General features: G+C 39.9%; 1 protein-coding gene across 2 annotated transcripts; it reads right to left on the bottom strand.

Annotated features, from left to right (window-relative positions):
* Nucleotides 1–428: 428 nt before the first annotated feature.
* On the bottom strand, nt 429–21,262 carry PLA2G12B (phospholipase A2 group XIIB). 2 transcript variants are annotated; one of them, XM_027129629.1, is made up of 4 exons: nt 20,903–21,262; nt 10,039–10,127; nt 6,484–6,649; nt 429–967 (listed from the first exon to the last, which is right to left on the bottom strand). In XM_027129629.1, exons 1-4 carry the CDS (start codon nt 21,111–21,113, stop codon nt 846–848), a joined length of 588 nt encoding a protein of 195 aa, XP_026985430.1. In that variant the 5' UTR covers nt 21,114–21,262; the 3' UTR covers nt 429–845. The 2 variants fall into 2 exon arrangements, with proteins under 2 accessions (XP_026985430.1, XP_026985431.1); XM_027129630.1 differs by having other exon boundaries at nt 429–964.
* Nucleotides 21,263–23,343: the final 2,081 nt, after the last annotated feature.

The raw sequence follows: 23,343 nt of genomic DNA, 5'->3' as shown, positions 1-23,343 counted from the left end.
TTCTTTGTTTTTTTAATGCTCCTCAGGTGACTCTAATCTGCAATCAGGGCTGAGAACCATAGTTTCGGGAATGGCCCTCAGTCTCTCACTCCCCTCAGTTTTCAGGGATTTTCCTAGCTGTCTTCAGTGGCAGTTTTTACCAAGTGCTTCTCATCTTAACAGGACACTAATACTGCTTAGTAACTGGGAATTTCAACAGGAATAGTTCAATGAAGGAAAAAAATGGAACCTTAGAGGCCTAACGCCATCTGACCTCTACCTCCATTGGCTTCAATCAGGTAAGCCTCTGACCTTGCCTTGTTCTTATCTCTTCAGCACCAGTGGGAATAACTGTTATCATTGATGGAATTTACCAGGTTGGGTTCTGTTCTCTTCTAAGTGAAATGGAAGCATATTGGTGATAATGGAATTCATTCATCTCTTTTCAAATTTTCTAAAAAGTACACTTTATTAAATGTGAGATGCTTACTGGCAACTGAAACATGGACCAGAGGAAAGTCATTGCCTCCCAAATGGTTGGACTCTCCAAAATTTCACTTATGAATATAATTATTAATTCCAGAAATTCTGGTATTTTAGTCTTTAAGAACTGAATTTCCAGGCAAATATGTCTTGGCTGGGGAGACCAGTGTTAAAGTGAAGCATAGTCTTCAAATCACTCCATGTCTTTTTTCCAATTCTCCTCAAACGATGACTCACTTTTCAGCTGTAGAATAGTGTTTCCTTTCTCCTGCTTTGCGGTATCCAAACTTTTGGAAAAAAGAATGAGATGCATCTGCCGTACTACCATCTCCCAGACAGACGGCTGTGGTGTCACTCAAAATGGGAAAGAAATCACCTCTTCCTCATAAGTCTTCTTTCTCCTCTTCTGCACAGATGCAGGCTGCCCGCTGACTGTTCATAAAGGGCCGGCAGCCCAAGGTCCATACAGTGTTGAACACAGTATCAGCCAGAGAATCACAGCCTACTTGAAAAAGATTAAGAGAAATATAAAGGTTAAGTCTAAGTAATTTTGAAGAGGCAGCGTATTTCCAAGGATAACATGATACCCAGAGGAAAGTAGAGGCAGTGATCCAAATACAGAATTAAAATGAAAAAATAGATTTAAGAGAAGCTTTTTCAGAGGAGCTTCTATCCAATCTAGTAAAGCAGAACACACTTTGGGATGCCCTCCTTTTATGGGCCTCCAGGTAGAAACCATGATTAGCAATCAGAATGCCCCACATCACTGTGCTAACTCCATGGAAAATTTACCTTTTTTTTTTTCAGAATACTCCCTCAAATAACACTACTATGTTTCCTATAGCTTTCCCTATTCAAGTGTGGGGTGAATAACCAGGTTGCTAATATTTCGTGGAGGATTTTTGCATCTGTATTCATCAGGGATATTGGCCTGTAATTTTATTTTCTTGTAATATCTTTATCTGGTTTTGGAATAGGGTAGTGCTGGCCTCTTAAAATGCCTTTGGAAGTGTTCCCTCCTCGTCTGCTTTTTGAAAGAAGGATTGGTATTAATTCTTCTTTAAATGTTGAAGCCATTTAAATGGCTGACTAATTCTTTGAATGTTGAAGCCACTTTAAAAGTGAAGCCAAAAAAAAAGTGAAGCCACCTGGTCCTAAATTTTTGTTTGTTGGGAGATTTTTGATTACTGATTCAATCTCCTTACTAGTAACAGTTCTGATCTGATTTTCTATTTCCTCATGATTCATTCTTGGTAGGTTGTATGTTTCTAGGAATTTATCCATTTCTTCTAGGCTGTCTAACTTGGTGTATAATTTTTCATGGTAGTCTTCTATGGTTCTTTGTATTTCTGTGATATTAGTTTTAGTGTTTCCTCTTTCACCTCTGATTTTATTTATTTGCATCCTCTTTTTTTTTTTCTTGGCCAACCTAGCTTAAGTTTTGTCTATTTTATCTATTTTATAAAACAGCTCTCAGTTTAACTGATATTTTCTATTGTCCTTTTAGTCTCTATTTCATTTATTTCCACTCTGATCTTTCTTATTTCCTTCCTTCTACAAACTTTAGGCTTCATTTGCTTTTCTTTTTCTAGTTCTTTGAGGTTTAAAGTTAGGTTGTTGATGTGAGATCCTTCTTTTTTTTGATGTTGACATTTATTGCTATAAACTTCCCTCTTAGGACTGCTTTTACTGCTTCTCATAAGTCTTGGTGTGTTATATTCTCTTCTGATTTCTTCTTTGGCATATTGGTTGTTCAGTAGCATGTTGTTTAATCTCCACATTGTTCTCACCACTTCTGTTCAATACTCTACTAGAAGTTCTAGCCAGGGCAATTGGCAAGAGAAAGAAAAGGCATCTAAATTGAAAAGGAAGACAATATGCAGATGACGTTATCTTGTGTACAGAAAAGCCTAAGGAATCTACTAAAAATTTCTTGGAGGTAATAAATGAGTTCAGTAAGGTTGCAAGATAAAAGATCAGTATACAAAAATCAATTGTAGTTGTATACATTATCAGCAAATAATCTGAAAGTACAATTAAGAAAACAATTCCCTTTATAATAGCATCAAGGGATTTCCCTGGTGGCACAGTGGTTAAGAATCTGCCTGCCAGGGCTTCCCTGGTGGCGCAATGGTTGAGAGTCTGCCTGCCGATGCAGGGGACATGGGTTTGTGTCCCGGTCTGGGAAGATCCCACATGCCGCGGAGCGGCTGGGCCCGTGAGCCATGGCCGCTCAGCCTGCACGTCCAGAGCCTGTGCTCTGCAACGGGAGAGGCCACAACAGTGAGAGGCCTGCGTACCACCAAAAAAAAAAAAAAAAAAAGAATCTGCCTGCCAGTGCAGGGGACACAGGTTCGATCCCTGGTCCAGGAAGATCCCACATGCTGTGGAGCAACTAAGCCCTTGTGCCACAACTACTGAGGCTGCATGCTGCAACTATTGGAGCTCACATGCCTAGAGCCCATGCTCTGCAACAAGAGAAGCCACTGCAATGAGAAGCATGCACACCACAATGAAGAGTAGCCCCCACTTGCTGCAACTAGAGAAAGCCTGCATGCAGCAACAAAGACACAACACAGCCAAAAAAAAAAAAAAAAGCATCAAAAAGGAAAAAATACTTAGGAACAAATTAAACAAAGGAGTATAAGACCTGTGCTGTGAAAACTATAAAACATTGTTGAAAGAAATTAAAGAAGACCCAAATAAGTGGAAAGACATTCATGTTCATCGATCAGAAAACATAACTTTGTTAAGATGGCAATACTCCTCGGAACTTTCCTGGTGGTCCAGTGCAAAAGAATCATCCACCTTACAATGCAGGGGATGTGGGTTCGATCCCTGGTCAGGGAACTAAGATCCCACATGCTGCAAGGCACCTAAGCCCACACACCACAACTACTGAGCTCGCACACCTCAACTAGAGAGCCTGCGTGCTGCAAACTACAGAGCCCACATGCTCTGGAACCTGTGCGCCACAACTACAGAGCCCATGCGCCCTGGAGCCTGCGCGCCACAACTAGAGATGAGAAAACCCACACGCCACAACTAGAGAGAAGCCTGTGCACCAGGACAAAGAGCCCACGTGCCACAATGAAAGATCCCGCATGCCTCAGCAAAGATCCCGTGTGCTGCAGCTAAGACCCAAAGCAGCCAAAAATAAATAAAATGATTAATAAATAAATCTTTAAAAAAAAAAGAGGCAATACTCCTCAAATGGATTTACAGAGTCAACAAGAGTCCTATCAAAATGCCACCTGCCATTTCTTGAAGAAATTGACAAGCTGAACCTAAAATTCATATGGAAATGCAAAAGATCCAGAATATCTGAAGAAATCTTGAAAAAGAGCAAAGTTGAAGGACACTTCCTGATTTCAAACTTTACTACAAAATTACAATAATAGGAACAGTGTGGTACTGGCATAGATCAATGGAATAGAATTGAAAGTCTAGAAATAAACACTGCAATTATGGCAAATTGATTTTTGGCAAGGGTGCAAAGACAATTTATTGTGGAAAAGAATAGTCTCTTTCAACAAATGGTGCAGGACAAATGTAGGAAAGAATAGTCTTTTTCAACAAATGGTGTATGTCCACATGCAAAAGAATGAAGTTGGACCCCCTTTCTTACACAAAAATTAACTAAAATGTATCATAGGTCTAAATATATGAGCTACAACAAAACTCTTAGAAGAAAACTTAGGAGTAAATCTTTGTGACCTTGAGTTAGGCTAAGCCTTTTTACATATGACACCAAAAGTACAAGAAAAATTTTTTAAAAGGATAAAATGGACTTAATCAAAATGTAAAACTTTTGGGCTGCAAATTATATCATCAAGAAAGTGAAAAATCAACTCATAAAATGAGAGAAAACATTTGCAAGTCATATATCTGATAAAAGATTTGCGTCCAGAATATATACAAGAAGTCTTATGACTCAATAATAAAAAGACAACCCAATTTAAAAGGGGGCAAATGAATAGACATCTCTCCAAAGCAGTTATTTAATGGCCAATAAGCACATAAAAAGATGCTCAACATCATTAGCCATCAGGGAAATGCAAATCAAAACCACAATGAGATATAACTTCACACCTACTAGGGTCTGTAATAAGATAGATAATAACAAGTGTTGGCAAGGATGTGGAGAAATTGGAACCATAATACATTGCTGGTGGGAATGTGAAATGGTATAGCTGTTTTGGAAATCAGTTTGTTATAAAATTACCATATAACCCAGAAATTCCCCTCCTAGATATATATCCAAGAGAAATGAAAACATGTCACCACAGAAACTTGTACATAAATGTTCATACCAGAATTATTCATAATAGCCCAAAAGTGGAAACAACCCAAATGTCCATCAATTGATGAATGGATAGAGAAAACATAATATATCCATACAATGGAATGCTATTCAGCAATAAAAAGGAATGAAATACTGATACATGCTACAATATGGATAAACCTTGCCAAGTGAAAGAATCCAGTCACAGAAGACCACATATTTTATGATACCATTTATATGAATTGTCCAGAATAGGCAAATTTATAGAGGTAGAAAACAGACTAATGGTTGCCTAGAGCTAGCCAGGGGAACGATGTAGTGGGACTGCTAATGGCTCTAGAATTTCTTTTTGGAGTGATGAAAAAAAATGTTCTAAAATTAATTGTGGGGCTGATTGCATAACTCTGTGAACATATTTTAAAAAGCATTTAAATGGTTGAATTTTATAGTATGTGAGTTATATCTCAATAAAACTGAACAACAACAACAAAATGAATGATCAGAGTATTTCAAGCAGAGGGAACTGAAGAGGCAGAAAGATTTGCGCCATCAACCCTCATAGCTTGGAATAGCAGAAGTCAGGAAAGAAATCAGAAATAAGCAAGATGATGCTGGAGAGGTAGGCTAGGACTGAATCAGAAAGGGCTATGAATGTCATGCTAAGGACTTGGATTTAATCCTAAGGAAGAGGAACCTATTGAAGGACTTACATGGAGGGTGGAGATGATCAGATTCGTCTGGTATGAAAATATACCTGGTCTCTATGGGGTCAATAGATTGGATGGGACCCAGAGATTGGGTTAATCTGTAGTAACCAGGCAAGCGATCTATCAAAGAGATATTTAGGAGAAAGAATCAATAGGATGTTGCTTGGAGGGAGTAACTTGACCTGACCCTAGATTAGCAGCAGGCACTTTTTCCCCTTTTGTAGGTACAGATAGAATGATACTCCCTTTTACAGCGCCTAATTAATTATTCATATTTTCAAGCCCTCACACATTCACTTCAGGACGGCACTCTAGACATTGATCTATAACAAGATCCGAGATTCTTCCTGCAGCTGACTTTCTCGATGGCATGGGGCCAGCTCTTCATAAGCCTGAATTTCAAACTTCACCATCTAAAAATATACAATGCTAATACCTGGATGTAATGTTCGGGCTTCAGAAACTAAAGGATTACAACTTTTCCTAAGGTAAATTAGGAAAAAGAAATTACAGAATCAGTGCTAGAAATTAGGTAGGTAAGCAGTTGTTTGAAAATAATTATCCTCAAAGATATAGAGACCTTTACACAAAAAAGATAGATTTTTAAATTAAAATTCTTTCCCTGACGAGAACAAAATAAGAAAAAAAAAAAAAAGGCTTAAACCCAAGTATGTAGTCCTATACGGAATAATTCCTGATATGGAAAATTATTTAACACTGGAATGGATCACGAAAGCCAGTTGGGCAACTCTTGCTCTGTCCTTAGAGGATAGATTTTATTTCTCTGGGAAGGCTTTGGTATGGCCCTGTCCATCAGGAGTGGTGCCAGCAGCTCCTGGGCAGGACAGCAAGAACTTTAGTGAAGGATTGCCCAGAATCTTCCTTCCCCCTTGCTTGCATTGGTCACAGGATAAAGAAAGATCAGTGAGCTCTGATGGTCTCTTTGAGTAAAAGGGCTCTGGCTACATTTCTGTGTGAAAACAGGAACAAAACTCCCTGCTCACGGGTAGATGCACTTAAGATTCCTACCTTCTATGTTGGAGACAAAGCCCAGACTCCGCTTAAGGTCAGAGCAGATAGAGTGGAGACACCATCGGAATTTTGCATCACAGCGATACTTGTTGGCACCGCAAGTGTCATAACAGACGTCCAGCTGGTTGCAGCACTTGGTCATTGCTGGAATGCCCAAGTCCATCTGAGGAAAAGTGAAGGAAGAAAAATGAAGGAAGAAAATGCCACGTTTAGACCAAGGACCTTAGGCAACCTTGCCTACCTTGTTCTCAAATTCCTGTTACAGATTCAGATCTATTCAGAAGCACCAATGACTGGAAAGAATACATCAGGTTGACAGTCACAGGATGCTAAGTTTTGATCATGATCTAGTTATTAGTTTAATAACTTTGAATGGCCCACTTTTCTTCTTTTTCTTTTGGGGTTTAGTAATTTTCAAATTCACAGGCCACTATAGTGCTAAAAATGGAAATCAGAAAGTTAGGCAAGAGGGCATAGCTTCAAGACTGGCAAATTCAACTAAAACCTATGCTATATGAGATTTTGTTTAAACAAAAGATTCCAAGTCTCAGAAGTATGAAAAATTAAGCCTCAGTTCATAAAGAGGTCACCAGCATTTATCAGGGATCCATCCCATGCAGCACTGTTTTAAGTATGTGTATATGTGTTTGTATGTGTCGAGGAGCAGACTGGGGATAGAACATAGTTCCTGACCACAAGGGGACTATGATCAAACAACAAAGTAACACACACACACACACACACACACACATTTATAAAGCATCCTAAACAATTACAAATGTGTCATAAACTAAGTTCATAGACTGCCACATGTAGAGTTACCAAACAGGAATTTTTTTGAAAGGATTATTAGAGATGATGGTAGACTTAAGATACAGCAGGTAAAGAAAGGAAATAATGAGCATATCATATATGAGCAAGTCAATTAGTTTGTTTGGTCTTTCAAGGGTCTTAGCAAGGTGATGTATTATATATTTTTATTTTATATATATATATATATATATATATATTTATATATTTTATTTTTTTAATTAAGGAGAAAGGCAAGTTGACAGATGGCCTTGACATCCAAAATAGCAAGTTAGATTTGATAAAGACTCTTGAGGAAGGAAGGGACATGATGCAATAAGTGATTAAAGAGGAGTAATCATTCTGTGGTTTATAAAACAGATGAGAACAGGGTGAGTTTAGACATGGATCTTTTTTTTTTAACATCTTTATTGAAGTATAATTGCTTTACAATGGTGTGTTAGTTTCTGCTTTATAACAAAGTGAATCAGCTATACCCCACTAGCTATCGGTTTTACATTTGGTAGTGTATATATGTCCATGCCACTCTCCCACTTTGTCCCAGCTTACCCTTCCCTCTCCCCGTGTCCTCAAGTCCATTCTCTAGTAGGTCTGCATCTTTACTCCCATCCTGCCCCTAGGTTCTTTTTTTTTTTTTAGATTCCTTATATATGTGTTAGCATACAGTATTGTTTTTCTCTTTCTAACTTACTTCCCTCTGTATGACAGACTCTAGGTCCATCCACCTCACTACAGATAACTCAGTTTCATTTCTTTTTATGGCTGAGTAATATTCTATTGTATATATGTGCCACATCTTTATCCAGTCATCTGTCGATGGACAGTTAGGTTGCTTCCATTGACATGGATCTTTTGCAGTTCTTCTCATAATATAGACTTGGACTTGGATGGAAGCTGTGAAAATCTGGTTTCGAGGTATGGGTGGGGATTGATTAACCAGCTATCATAGATCCTTTCCTCTTGGGTCTCCTTAAGTGTTCTCTTCTTTGAACTTTTACTACAAGACCACCTAGAGCGGAATATGGACTTTGGTAGTTTAAAAGGCCCTTTTAAGCAAAAACCAAAACAAAGCATTATTACATTAAGAGATAATCTAACTCATTAGACTAGGCAAAGGCCTGGACTCAGCAATTTTGGGTAAATTCCCATCATCTGACACCTGAAGCAAGCTACTTTGCTTGCACCTCACCCCTAAACCTAAGAATACATCACAACAGAGGTAACAGAATTAGATGAGTATAGTGGCTATCATTCAATTCAACTGAATTGGAAATTCTTGAACTAGTTCTAAATAATATTTGTATCAGTAAACAAAATGACATTACTCCCAAAATAGAGTGCATACCACCTTCTTAGCTACTAAATTGATATCAAGTAAAAGATATTAGCCAAAAATACATTGTTTCTCTAATGTATATTTGGAAGGATTATCTTCTGTGTCCATTCACGTATTGATGATTGTGGACCAGGTTAGGCGTACAGCTGTGAGGGTTGTGCAGTGAACAAGAGTGTCGTATCTAAGGGGGCACCTTCCCACAAGACATCATAGATTTATATATTTATTAAGAAAAATATCCAGCCAGTGGCAGGCATTTCCTTTTCTTACAAAATCAGTATATTAAGCTTAGTTGGTTTTTTTGGTTTTGGGGTTTTTTTTGCGGTACGCGGGCCTCTCACTGTTGTGACCTCTGCCGTTGCGGAGCACAGGCTCCGGACGCGCAGGCTCAGCGGCCATGGCTCACGGGCCCAGCCGCTCCGCGGCATGTGGGATCTTCCCGGACCGGGGCACGAACCTGTGCCCCCTGCATCAGCAGGCGGACTCTCAACCACTGCGCCACCAGGGAAGCCCTAAGCTTAGTTTCTGACAAATGGAAGAAAACCATCTTGAGGAAAGGGAACTTTTTTTCAATTTGCACAAAAATGCCACATGGGTGAGCAGCATTTTAGTTAGAAGAATAAACATTATGCTGCTTAGAAAATTGCTACAAAAATCTTTTGAACCAGCAGAAAAGTGAAGTTTAGCCTGATTAAGACACCAACTAAAGGCATAGCTAAACTATGATTTTAGATATGAAATCCTTCTACCTACATTTTACATGAAACCTCTTTTCTAAAGTGAAAAAGGTAAAAGGGCTTCCAAGGGGTCTTAAAAGAAATTAATTATTCCTTGTTTTTAGAGGAAGTCGACAGTTTGAGAAACAGTCAGAGGCAAAATGATAAATGTTTAGCCAGTGGCTGGTTGTGTGTATGGGCATGTGGGTGGATGGAGGTATGTTTGCAGGTTCCCATAATGTTAATACTCCAAACATAGTTGATTTGATGGTACCGTCACCAAGTTAGCCGCTTGCAAAAGTGCTGAGGATACAGCAATCAGCCCTCACTGGTACTGGTCAGTACCAGTTTGCTCCAGCACATCACTGGAAAGTCTCACCAATTTAAATAAGTCAAACTTGTCAGATGTATTTCAAATTAAGTTATGTTTGGTTCACTAAGGCTCAGCTGATATTTGCATTGGTGCTTTCAGAGTTCACTACACAACGGCTTTTCTGGGGGATAGCTGCCTCTAAGAAAAGGAAATCAGAAACTTTCTTTGAAAATGATCTCCCTTTCTCTGTATCCAATTTAAAATACTAATCATATTTCTCAATCATATTCCTTAAGTGTTGAGTTCCATCAGTGGTAACTCTTGGATTGGTTTTAGTTAAAACCAATCAACTAAGAAAACAATGGTGGCGTACATACACTTTCTGGTACCTTGAGACCCAGGAAATAGGAACTGCAGCCGTTGGGCTCCTGAGCCTTGTATCCAGGTCTGGGCATTGGTGCCTTTCCTAGCAGGGGAAAGAGAGGAAAGAAGCGGGAAGAACTGTTTAGAAATTAAGCATTTGGGAACATTCACCAAATAAAAATGATCTAAAAAGCATGTTCAGTTTTTCCTTTAAAAGTCACTGCTATATTCTTCAACTACATCAAAGTTAAATTGTTAAAGCAATAATAGAAATATTAAAAAGTACCAAATATTTGGAAATTAAAAGCCACCCTTCTAATAATAACATAGGTCAAAAAGAAATTTTAAGGGAATTAGGAAATAAACTGAATGAAAAGAAATACAAAGTATCAAAAATTATGTAATGCAGTTAAAGTAGTGATTAAAAGGAATTTTATAGCTTTAATCATCTATAGAAGGGGAATGATTGTAAATGGGGAGAAGGATTTTGGTTTTTGGCCCTGATGGAAATGTTTTAAAATTGGGTTGTGATGATATTGAGCAATTGTATTAATGTACTAAAATTTTTGAATTTTACCATAAAACAGATACATTTTATGATATGTAAATAAAACTAATAAATATTTGTTGACTACTAAAAAAAAAAAAAGTCACTGCTCCTGGGACTTCCCTGGTGGCACAGTGAAGAATCCGCCAGCCAATGCAGGGGACACAGGTTCAATCTCTGGTCCGGGAAGATCCCACGTGCTGCAGAGCAGCTAAGCCCGTGTGCCACAACTACTGAGCCTGGGCTCTAGAACCCGCAAATCACAACTACTGAGCCTGCGTGCCACAGCTACTGAAGCCCACAAGCCTAGAGCCTGTGCTCCGCAACAAGAGAAGCCACCACAGTGAGAAGCACGCGCACCGCAACGAAGAGTAGCCCCCGCTCACCGCAACTAGAGAAAGCCCGCGGGCAGCAGCAAAGACCCAATGCAGCAGAAAATAAAATAAAGAAAATTTTTTTAAAAATTAAAAGAAAAAGTCACTGCTCCTCACCAGACTTAAATTAGGTGGTGATGATGATTATGATGATATCATAAAAGAGTAATAACCTTCAAACCAGGTTAGCGTTTTTCTCCGAATATTGAAGAATTTTATGAGCACTTATTTACTAACAATTCTAATATTTCTTACATGCACAACCTTGAAGATAAGGTCTGTGGCAAAACCAAACTAAAACTCAAGGTTTCTCATTCTTCTATCCACTGTAAGACCACATACTATGCACAAAGACCTGATCATACACTTAAGGGATCAGAATTAAAACAGTACCACAAACTTTTTTAGAATAACGTGAAGGAAATTTTGCAAGATTCCATAAATGCAGACAAAGCATTGTTGACCAAAGGGCAAAGAAAACACCCCACTGAAACATTTTAGGCATTTGTGTCACAGAACTAAGGCGAAACTATCCGAAAAGCTTTGGATTTCTTAGTTTCTCCTACTTGGCTTTTGGGTAATTTTATAATCTTGCAAATGCATACAGAGAAGCTTTGTCAGTGTGTCAAGGGTAGTCATTATAGATAAAGATAACTTTGACCTGAGATGACCTCAGGACAGTCATCTGCAGTTAGTATTTTTATCCCATTATCCAGATAAGGAATATGGGGCTAAGAGGTTTAGTGACTTGCCTGAGTCATATAGAAAGTGGGGGGAATTGGGATATAAATCCAGATATATCCTGTTTGTCTCCAAAGCCCATGTTCTTTCCCCAGTTCCTTTGCCTCGTGTAGGATATGCAAGACATAACAGAAGACGGAGGAAATAAGCTAAGAATTAATCCTCCAAGTGAGACACATGGCATTTTCTCTTTCTTTTCTTTAATCTTCTCCTGCCAGGTATTTTATTTTCAATTATTTTGTATTATGAAATATTTCAAAACTGAAGTCAGAGAAACAAATACCCATGTACCCACTACACAAACACAATGAATGTTAACTTGCCAAACATGCTGTATTTCTTCTGTTTAATTAAATGGTGTAAGTACAGTCGAAGCCCCTTTGCACCCCATCTTTCTGTTTTAATTTTTAGGTAGGAAGTCTATGCTTTAGAGCCCTCCCTCCTTATTATTCTTAAAAACTGCCTTCATTACTCTTGGACATTTACTCTTGCATATGAATTTGAGAGTCAAATTAGTCTACATGAGACATGTAGATTATGTCTACAAGAGATGAAATGAGGATCTGTATTTAAAATACATTGAATTTATAGATTAATTTGGAGACAACTGACTTTCTTATAATATTCTGGATTCCCAAACATGGGCCTAATATAGCTTTCCATTTACTTAGGTCTTCCTTTATGTCTTTCAACAGAGTGTTATAATTTTCTCCATATATTTATTATACCTCCTACATACTGTATTATTCAGATGCTTAAACAAGATAGGATATCTCATCAAGATCCAGAATTAAGGCTCAGAAGGCTGGAATGATAAATCTGACCTTTTCTGGAACCCAGGCTGCTTCTAGCCTTCAGCTCTACCAGCCCTGGAATTTAGCCCTGACTCTCATGGTCCAAGATGGAGCTTCAGCCAACACATCCATATTACAAGCAGCAGGATGGAAGAAGCAGGTGGAAAGGTCAGAGCTCCTCTCTTTAACAAACACACTCCAGAATGTTACACACATCACTTCATCTTACTTCCCTTTGGCCAGACCTTAATCAAATGGCAACACCTGGTTGTAAATGTGGGCTAGGAAATGAAGTTTTTCTTCAATGGAGGCAGCCATGAGCCCTGCTGGAAGTTGGGAGGAGGGCTTATGAATGTAGAAAAGGGGGACAATAAGCAGTCTCTGCCACAGTCTGTTTGGGTATTTGTTGCTGTGGTACAACATATGTATATGATGGCGTTTCAAGGTGGCCCTCAGTGATCCCCATTTCCTGGTATTCATAACCTTGTGTATTGTCCTAGGGTTGGTCTGTGTGATCAACAGAATATGGCAGAAGTGGAGCCATGTTGCTTCCAAGATTACATTATAAAAGACTACAACTTCTAGGAAGGGTAAGCTGGGACGAAGCGAGAGCAGCATTGACATATATACACTACCAACTGTAAAATAGGTAGCTAGTGGGAAGCAGCCGCATAGCACAGGGAGATCAGCTAGGTGCTTTGTGACCACCTAGAGGGGTGGGATGGGGAGGGAGGGAGGGAGACACAAGAGGGAGGGGATATGGGGATATATGTATACATATAGCTAATTCACTTTGTTATACAGCAGAAACTAACACAACATTGTAACACAATTATACTCCAATAAAGATGTCAAAAAAAAAAGGCTACAACTTCTGTCATGGAAAGGTCCATTGGTAAAAAACTAAAGCTTCCTGCTAACAGCCACATGAGTTTGGAAGATCTCCAGCTTCAGTCATATCTTCAGAGACTAATATCAACAGGCAGTGTGACTACAACTTTATGAGAAACTCAGAGCCAGAAACACCCAGCAGAGCCCCTAGATTCCTGACCCTCAGAAACTGTGTGATACAATAAATGTTTGTTATTTTCTGCTGCTAAGTTTGGGGGTCACCTGCTACTCAACAATACTTAACTATTGCAGTTGCCATTATGATTTGCATCTCTTTTTCATTACATTTTTTTCTACGACAGCTCTATTGAGATGTAATTAATATATTATACGTTCACCCGTTTAATGTGTGTAATTCAATGGGTTTTAGCTTTTCACAGAGTTGTGAGACCATCACCACAATCTAATTTTAGAACATTTTTATCATCCCCGTACCCATCTTTAGCAGTCACGCTCCATCTTTCACAGTTCATCCATATTATTTTTATGGCTAAATAATATTCCATTCTCTGGATGTACCACAGTTTGTTTATTCATCCACCATCGATGGACGTGGTGGTCATTTCCATCTTTTGGCTATTGTGAAGAGTGCTGCTATGAATAATTGTGTACAAGTATTTGTTTGAATATCTGTTTTCAGTTCTTTTGGGTACCCGAGGAGTGGAATTGCTGGGTCACATAGTAATTCTGTTTAACTTTTTGAGGAACTATCAGCAGGCTTTCTTCAGCAGCTGTACCATTTTGCATTCCCACCAGAAATGCACAAAAATTCCAATTTCCTCAATCTCCACAGTTTCATTACAATGTATCTATAGGTGGACTGTGTATCCTTACCCCACCTGGAATAATCTGAAGACTCGGGTGTCTTTCACCTCTGGAGAATTCACAGCCCTTGTCTGAATTTTTTATTTTCTTCATTATAGTTTCTCCTTCTGGGCCTCTTATACTGAATGGTGATTCTTTTTAATCCTGTCCTTCATATATCTTAATCTCTCTTTCATATTTTCTATCTTTTTCTCTCTGTACTGAATTTTTACTAGCTTCATCAAATTTATTTTCCATTTTACTAATTATCTCTAGGTTGACTAACTGCTAGGTTATCTGCTATGTAACCCATCCACTGAGTTTTTTTCTTCCGATGACTATAATTTTCATCTCTTGGAGTTCTATGTAAATGTTCTTTAAATCTGTGTATTCATTTTCATTGAGTTCTGTTTTTTAATTATGTTTTCTATTGTTTCTTTTATTTCTTTAATAATTTCAAATGTTATTTTTTTATTATCTCCCTTCCTTGGGATGCCGTTTCATTTTTTGACGTCTACTGACTCTCCCGCATGGTGGGTTATCTTTTTGAATGGTATGTAATTGTTTTCGGGAGGGCTTGTTTTTCTAAATGAATTCCTGTGCCCTGTGTCACATACTACAGAGTAGTCCCTAACTGCTTTTGCTGTGGCTCTAGGAGTCCCAAGATAAGTGAGACACATGTCTTTATGTTAATTTCTCAGCTTGGGATACTCACACCAGGCCAGCTGTATAGATTCAGATTCCTCACCTATGCATAATGTATGCTTCAAGTAGTGATTTTTTTTGTTTTGGCTGCATTGAGTCTTCATTGCTGTGTGTAGGCCTTTTCCAGTTGCAGCAAGCAGGGGCTACTCTTCCTTGCAGTACGCAGGCTTCTCATTGCGGTGGCTTCTCTGGTTGCGGACCACAGGCTCTAGGTGCGTGGGCTTCAGTAGTTGTGGCTCACGGGCTCTAGAGCGCAGGCTCAGTAGTCGTGGTGCACAGGCTTAGTTGCTCCACAGCATGTGGGATCTTCATGGACCAGGGCTCGAACCCATGTCCCCTGCATTGGCAGGTGGATTCTTAACCACTGAGCCACCAGGGAAGCCCAGGTAGTGATTTTTCTTAGTGGATGTTCTTTATTCCTCCTCCAAGCTCCAGCCCCAGGTGGACAGAAAGCATTCTTGCTACTTCTTGAAATGTTGGATAATCCAGTAATCTAATCCCTTTTAAACAGACTAGACAGTTTCTCAGGCTCTAAGCTTTATGCAGACTGTTCAGTTCCAACTTCCCAATTCTTACAGGTGAAATTTACTTTTCCTCTCTCTGTATGAGCAATAAAGCCCATTCCTCAGCCCCTGGAGTCTATATATGTGCCAGACTGACACCCCCAAGGGCCATGGCAGCATCAGCTCCTGCTACCACTTTGGCTTTTTGTTTCCCCTTCATTTCTAGAACTTGAAGTTTTCCCTTTATTTCATTCTAGGTTGAGTGTGTGTTTTTTGTTTTAATATTTTATTTCCACCCTGTCTTTCTTGTTATTTGTAATGGAGAGGTCCTGTACTTGTTGACACAGAGTCCACCAACCTACCAGTAATCCCTGCATTACTTTTCAAAGGTCTTGAGAAATATAACTTAGCATTGATACTCTACTAACCTGCCGTGTGTGTGTGTGTGTGTGTGTGTGTGTGTGTGTATGTATGTAGCACTGGGAATAGGGGAATGGGTAAAGTGTATTAAATAATATTAGTAATCAAATTACACATATGAAAATAATCACACTATGTCATACAATTAAAGCATAATGTCTCTTGGAGGTGAGACTATGGTGATTTTATTTTTTCTTCAGATTGTTCTTTTACAAATGTTCTACCTATACTAGCTTTATAGAAATCAGGGAAAAAATTTCAATGAAGAAACAAATGTCTAAATTTGATGGTGAAATTTAGCTCTTTAATAATTTCGCTGATAAAGGGCTTTTGCAGCAGACTCAGTCCAATTTCCTGAGTTACCCTCTGCCATTTTTGCAGTTGGTAACTCACAGAAGATAAAACTCTGATATTCCAGTTTGAAAGTTAATAGGACACCAACTATAGATACGTCCCACCTGGCCTGATATTGAAGACAGTTTTTTTTTTTTTTTAATATTTTACGAAAGCTGTAGAAATTCTGTTTGAAGCTTGAATTAAAAGTTCTAAGAAAAAAAGTGATGGTTTGAGTCCAGACAGAAATAAGGTACTATATCCTCATATTACAGTCAGAGCAAATTTGAGTTGTGTTGAGTCTTTTCAGTTTGATGTTTTGAGTCTAGGCATCAATAATGTACAATGTCCACAAACTAATTTTATTTTTTGGTTTTGGCTATTTATAGGAGTGGGAGGCTGACCATCTGATCTTCTGGATGAGGGCTTGGCAAACACTGGCCCAAGTCCAGCCCATTGCCTGTTCTTGTATAACCTGCCAGATAAAAATGATTTTTATATTTTTAAATGACTGGGGGAAAAGTCAAAACAAGGATAATATTGTGTGACATATGAAAATTATTTGAAATTAAAACTTTACTGCTCACCAAAAAGTTCTTTTTCAGAACACAGCAACACTCATTCCTTATGTATTAGCTTCAGCTGCTTTCACAGAAAAAAGAGCCGAATGTTGTTAATAACCTTGATGTGAGGATGGTCTTTTAAGCAAGACAAAAAATGCAGAAGCTATAAAGAAAAGGACTGATAGACTGGTTCTTAGGAAAATTTAAAACTTCTGCATAAAGTGAAACGCCACAAAACACTTAAAAGACAAATGAGGGAGTTAGGCATGAAACCCGAAAGTTCTACCCGCAGGAAGGTCCGCTACCTCCTGGGCCCCACCGTTTTTCTCTCTGTTTTGTCACTGAAAACAACAGTAAAACTGTCTGGCGCTTTATCACCCAGGCCAAGGGTCAAACCTCTTAGGAGGGTGTGGCCCTTCTCCCCACCCAGCTGGTTCCCGCAGAAGTGGCTCTGTGTGCTCCGCTAGAGGTCTGCCTAGGAGTCCAAGGGCCATATTTGAAGGGCACATCCTGCTTCCTGCCAGAAACCCTCAAATACAGCATGAGGAACACAACAAGGGAACAAAACAGAACTGTGACAATTTAACTGAAGCAATAAACTCTATTTCAGTCACTAAAACAGATTAAGTTACTGCATGAGGTAAGGCGAGCGACTTGTCCTGGTTTGCCTGGGACCATCCTTGTTTTAGTACTTAAAGTCCCACGTTCCAGGAACGCGCTCCCCTTCCCTCCATCACCGGCAAACCTGGACATTTCCTCACCCTTCTCGAGAACAACCATTGCCCTCTAAGTCAGTAGCTGTTTTCTTTTTTTGGGCCCCAGGTCCTCTAAGAATCTGATGAAGGCTGTGAATTCTTTGTCTAGAAAAATGTATAAATTCACAGGTTCATAAAATTTTGCTCTAAGATTTCAAACAGATAAAAATTCTCCTGAAAATAAGAATGCTGATATTTAAGGATACCTTTCTTCCTAGAACTAAACCCAAGAAGAAAATCATCATGAGGTCCTTTTATCAAAGTGTGACGGTGTGGTTGATAGCTTAAATCATGATTTACAAGACACAGAAACTCTGCGTCACAGACCTTCATAAAGGCACAGAACACCTAAATCATCATTTGATGATTTCTTCCAGAAGCTGAGAGAATGTTGTCCAGCCACTGGGATTTCATGTTTTTTAATTTTATTTTGAAAGGGAATCTGAAGAATCCGAATGCATAGTTAACCTGTTCACCAGATTTTCTCATAACATTTATAAAATTTGTTTGGTATCTGCCATGTTCCATACGGCACTAATTCTTTATATATATTATCTTTAATTATTACAACAACCTTGTAAGATAGGTATTATTAACATTAGTTATAAACATGAGGAAACAAAGGTTGAGAGACTTAACTTGCCCAAGGTCATCAGCAATGAGATTCCCCAACCCCCACCCCCACCCCCAGTACAAACCCCTGATTTTTCCATTACTAGTATTTCTCAAAGTCTGGTTCGAGGACCACGTGTGCAGTTCCTAGCACAGACCTACTGAATCAGAATCCCTGAGGTGGGAGAAGGAATCGTGTTCACATTAGTGCAGACCCCTTAACCCAGCTGTACCATGTATGCTATTGATCCATGCTGAATCTCGTTATATTTACAGCCCGATCATTTGGCAAGTTCAGATGTTGTGTGTTGACCTGAAAACGAATTGTAGATACAAGAAGTGTGGAAAGCAATATTGATACGCTAGCGTAGGCTAGCAGGATACAAATATACCTTTGTCTGTCTGAACAATCTATGGGCTGAATGACCCCTTAAATAGTGCTCTCTACCTTGGTCACACTTTGCAATCACCTGGGAAACATTAAAAAGAACGATGTCTAGGTCCAACCCATGGGGATTCCCATTTAATTGATTTGGGCAGCAGGCATTTTTTAAAGCCTCCCCCAGGTGATTCTAAGTGCAGAGCAAGGTAGGAACCACTGTTTTAAGCAGTGGTAAGTACCTACCAAATGGCAATTTTTTTTTTTCTTGTAGACTAACTGTTCCTAAATTGTTCCTTCTGACAAAAAAAAAAAAAAAATTGCAGTTTTTAAAGCAGTTTTTTCCTCAAAGCGTGGTCCCAGGACCACCAGCAGCAGGATCACCTGTGAACTATTAAGAATGCAAATTTTCTGGTCCCACCCCAAACCTACCCAATCAGTATAAGAGGGGTGAGGGCCAGCAGTCTGTTTAAACAAGCCCTTCAGGGGATTTGCAGCACAGCAAGTTTCTTTTAAAGAAAGAGAAGCCTTGTGCACAAGAAGTGTATCACAAAGCAAACAGAGACTCAGTTAGTTATTAGACGTTATCTGTTCAAAAGCCTGCTTGATCCACAATCAACTTGAGAAGAAGTTCTGTACTGCTTGGGCACAGCCTCCAGGTTCTTGGCTCTGCTGCGTTCCAGAGGTAACAAGACTTAACCCCCTATTTCCTACGTGTTTTTCAGACCCCTGGTCGGACAGGTCCTGTTTTGTAGAGTGAGTGGAGTTATTTGTGTTCCTGCAATCTCTCTGTCGACTATTCTCATCCCCCACCCGTGGCTGCTGCATCGACTGACCCAGGTGCAACCAAAATTTGCTAAAATCTTTTAATGCTGTTTTGCTAGAGAAAAAGAGGGTTTGGTTCTTGTTTCCCTTAAAAAAAAAAAAAAAATCCTGCTGTTATCTATTTGCTAAGCCACAGACCTAAGTCTTGTGTTGCCTCCAGGAAGGAAAATAGCACCAGTGTTGATCAAATATCTGAAGTGAGTTAACCCTTTCCTGCCCCATCCATGCAAACTAGGTGAGAACAGTCCTTGTGACAAGGCATCTCTGCATTAGTCTAACACACCTTAGACAAAGACATTGCTAGCGGTACAGGTGGGTCCTAGCACAGATTTACCCTATGGAATCTTCACAGAGACGCTGTAGCTTCCTTTTTTCAACATTCCCCTCTGAGATGAAAGCTTCTGTGCTGTAAAACTTGGTTCTGGAGGATTAACCATGGTCTCTTAGTCACTCCCCGTTTATAAGGAAGGGATTTCCCCCCGCTCAAAGGTTAAAAAAGGGTCTGTGAGACTGATTGGGTGAGTCCAGCAAGTGTGTAGCTCTTTTGAGTCTCTCTCCAAGCTGAGTTTTATCTGTTGAGTGTCTGGAGAAAATATTTCTCAAGTGTTTTCCTGCTAGGCTCAACTCACCATTTTCATCTCTTAATCCCACGATGAAACATCTGATAACCTAAACAGTGACGCAAATGCTGTATGAGGTTGTGTATGCTTTCAGAAATACCTTCGTTTGCGTTTGAAGTTACCCTTTGCCTCCCAGCTGCAAGGTCCAGGGCTCCACGTTCTGCTCCCGTTACACTGAATTCCAGTGCAAGGTGAAGGAAGAACGGGCCACAGGGTCTGCTCTTTTGCAGCCAGACCTGCACGCAGGCTCCCATGTACCCTCTTTACAACTCAGGTGAGGTAGTGCTCCTACCCATTCAGTTCCACATCCCCAGGCCTGCTTGGGGCCTGCTCCCTGGTGGACAGAGGCAGCTGGCAGACACCCATCCTACCCACCAAAGGACTGTCACTGCTGACTGAGGCAGGGACAGCTCTCTTGGGGGTGGGGGTGGTTAGGCAAATTGATCAGAGATTGACAGATCTGGAAGGAAGGTGTGAACTGCATTCAGGGGGAGAGGCGAATCCATTTCCAAGCTAGGAGCAGAGTAACTGAGGAAGCGCAGAGTTTTCTGGCAGAATTTTCCCTGAATGTTCAGCTGAGTTTCCATCCCTAGGAACACCTCCCAAAGACATCTCTTATTCTTTCTCCCCACCCTTGCCACCTTTTCCTAAGTATCTACCTGCCTCACAATAAACCCATTAAATTGTCCCCAGGGAAACAATTCTCGCAAAACTCCTTGGAATAGGTTTGCCAGAAAAAACACAGGAAGCTCAGTGAAATTTGTATTTCAGATAAACAACCAGTAATTTGTCACTATAATTGTGTCCCAAATATCTCACATATCTTAACAAAGTCTTGGTTGTTTATTTGAAATTCAAATTTCATTGGGTGTCCTATATTTTTAGTTGCCGAATCTGGCACCCCTCTAAGAGGTGGATCACAGGAAAAAGTGCATGACAGATTGTGGCCCTGCTCAAGCTCTTCACAGGTCCACCAGTGACAGTCTCACTGGAAGAGAGACCGTGCACTCACCATATCGGCATCTGTACTGACAGACTCCATTTTTCCCTCCCAGCAGTTCCAGAAAGGAATCGAAGTAGCTGTTGACAGATTCAAAGCTGCCCCGGATGTGCCGAAGGCCCCAGTCTGAATAGGACTCCTCTGCGTCAGGGCTGGTGTCACTCTGAGCCAGGCCACCCCCCAGGCTGAGCCACAAAATCAAGAAGCTAGTGGCCAGCGTCATCCTGTAGCCAGGTAGGTACTGAGGTCCCTCCTCAAACCCCAGCCAGTGTCCCAGGAAGTCTGGGTACACGGCCCACCGGCCAGATGCCAAGCAAGACTGGGAAAGGAATTATCTGGAGCACTCAGTCTGTGTGTTCCCCAGAGGTGGACTTTAAACACAGCTATGGAGGTTGGGATGAGATCAGGGCAATTAGAAAGGGCAAAGGTTAGGCAGTAGGAGGGCCTCTCTGAGGGATGGCCAGTGAGGGAGAGAACACTTCAGAGCGGATTCCCCAGCCCTGGAGCAGGGGGATGTTAGCCAACTTTTCAGAGGCATGAGTTGTGGAGCAATTGGAATTCTACCCCCAACCAGCTGGTTAACCTATGGATTCGTTACAAGTTTGGTCCCCTAGGACAGGCCTCTTGACACAAAGGACGTAGCCGCACCCCTAAGCCACTCACCTACGTATGGTAACTAGGGAGATATAGGGAGATGCAGGAAGATGTCTAAAGGACTCAGGAAGCCCCCCGTGATGGCGGGTCAACAGTGTCACCTGTACCAACGGTCCGGGTATTGTCAGAGTTTGCTCTAAGTGTGAGCGATGGGAGGGTTCAGATTTAGGACCCCAGCTTCTGCGTCGGTCAGTGCTTGGCTCTCAGACTCAGTCCTCTAATCTGGCAGAGCTCCTCATCAAAGCCATCCTAGTGCTGGGGCATTTTTGCCTCTGTATTTACAGCAGTATTTTTATTTACACTCAGCAGCGTCTGGTATCTACAGATTGCCCTGAGATAGAGCTGGGGGAACTCAGCGCTCTTAGTATTGTTCTTGCATTGAGTTGCTTAAAAGTCAGAGAGTTTATCAGAAACACTATTTGAAATTTTAGACTTTAAAAGTGTTGACCGGGGGCTTCCCTGGTGGCACAGTGGTTGGGGGTCTGCCTGCCGGTGCGGGGGACGTGGGTTCGTGCCCCGGTCCGGGAAAATCCCTAAAAAAAAAAAAAAAAGTGTTGACCGAAGTCTAGTGTTTTGGCATCATCTTCAGTTTATACTTTGCTTTTTTAGTCATGTGAAGAAATAAATTCCATCCATGAAATCACTAAGCTAAAAAACGATGGCTTTATGGACCAAATGAGTTACTTAGCTTCTCTCTCAAAAGTCTGGAAAGCCCCAGAGAAAATAATGAATTAAATTTCTTCCTTTTAGATAAGAAATATATTTGTCTAAAGACTCAGACTCCAGGAAGGGTAGTAGTTATAAAATATATCATATGAACAGCAACAATGCCACCAATATTTTAAAGTACCTACAATTTTTAAAACCACTGTGTGTGTGTGTATATATTTTTTTAAATTTCACATCAATTCTACAAAGGAGGGTAAATACCATTCCCATTTGAGAGGTGAGAAAACTGAGATACAAAGGTTAAATGACTCAGTCAAAGATAAACAGGCTATCAAGGATAAGAGCTGAGGGTCAGAACCAGCTATTATATAATCTGGGGCGCCCAGTCAAAATGAAAATACAGAGCTCCTTTTCAAAAAGCAGGGAAAAAGTGCCATTAAGGGACCTAAAATACAAAGTTTTCCTTTAAAAATGTTTTATTGTGTTATCACTGTTGCAAAATATAATTGGGTAATAGTGATAACTGAGTAACAATTTTTGGTGTCATAATTTTATATAATACGATGTGTAATGCTTTATTAATATATGATGTCATGATTGATCATTTTTCTGACTTGCTTTTCTGTAAATTTATTAGGTCATCAAAATTTATACTTTTAATAACTTCATTTTCAATTCATACAGTTGAAAGCAATGTCAATTGCTCTTGGCAAATGCAAGGTCACAAATAATATTTGATAATCTTTAATTTTGAGAAGCCTCTGCTGATCCAGCTCTTACTGGAGCTAGTAATAGTATTTTCCCCCCACTTCTTGATATCTTAAAATTTTTTGTAATTGCAGTAAACTATTCATACTTACCATTTTAACTATTTGTAAATGGACAGTGCAGTGTCTTTAAGTACATTAGGTACATTCACAATGTTGTTCAGCTGTCGTCACATCACATCTCCAGAAATTTTTTATCATCCCAGATTGAAACTCTATGCATATGAAACAATAATTCCCCATTCTCCTTTTCCTTCAGCCTCTGGCAACCACTATTCTCCTTTCTGTCCATATGAATTTGTCTATACAAGGTACCTCATAGAAATGGCTCATACAATATTTGTCCTTTTGTGTCTGGCTTGT

Source organism: Aethalodelphis obliquidens, unplaced genomic scaffold, assembly GCF_003676395.1.
Source record: "Aethalodelphis obliquidens isolate GAN/ISIS:26980383/991018 unplaced genomic scaffold, ASM367639v1 scaffold37, whole genome shotgun sequence".
Taxonomy (NCBI): domain Eukaryota; kingdom Metazoa; phylum Chordata; class Mammalia; order Artiodactyla; family Delphinidae; genus Aethalodelphis; species Aethalodelphis obliquidens.
Note: the sequence above shows the minus strand (reverse complement) of the source record. Positions and strands in the feature narration are given on the sequence as shown.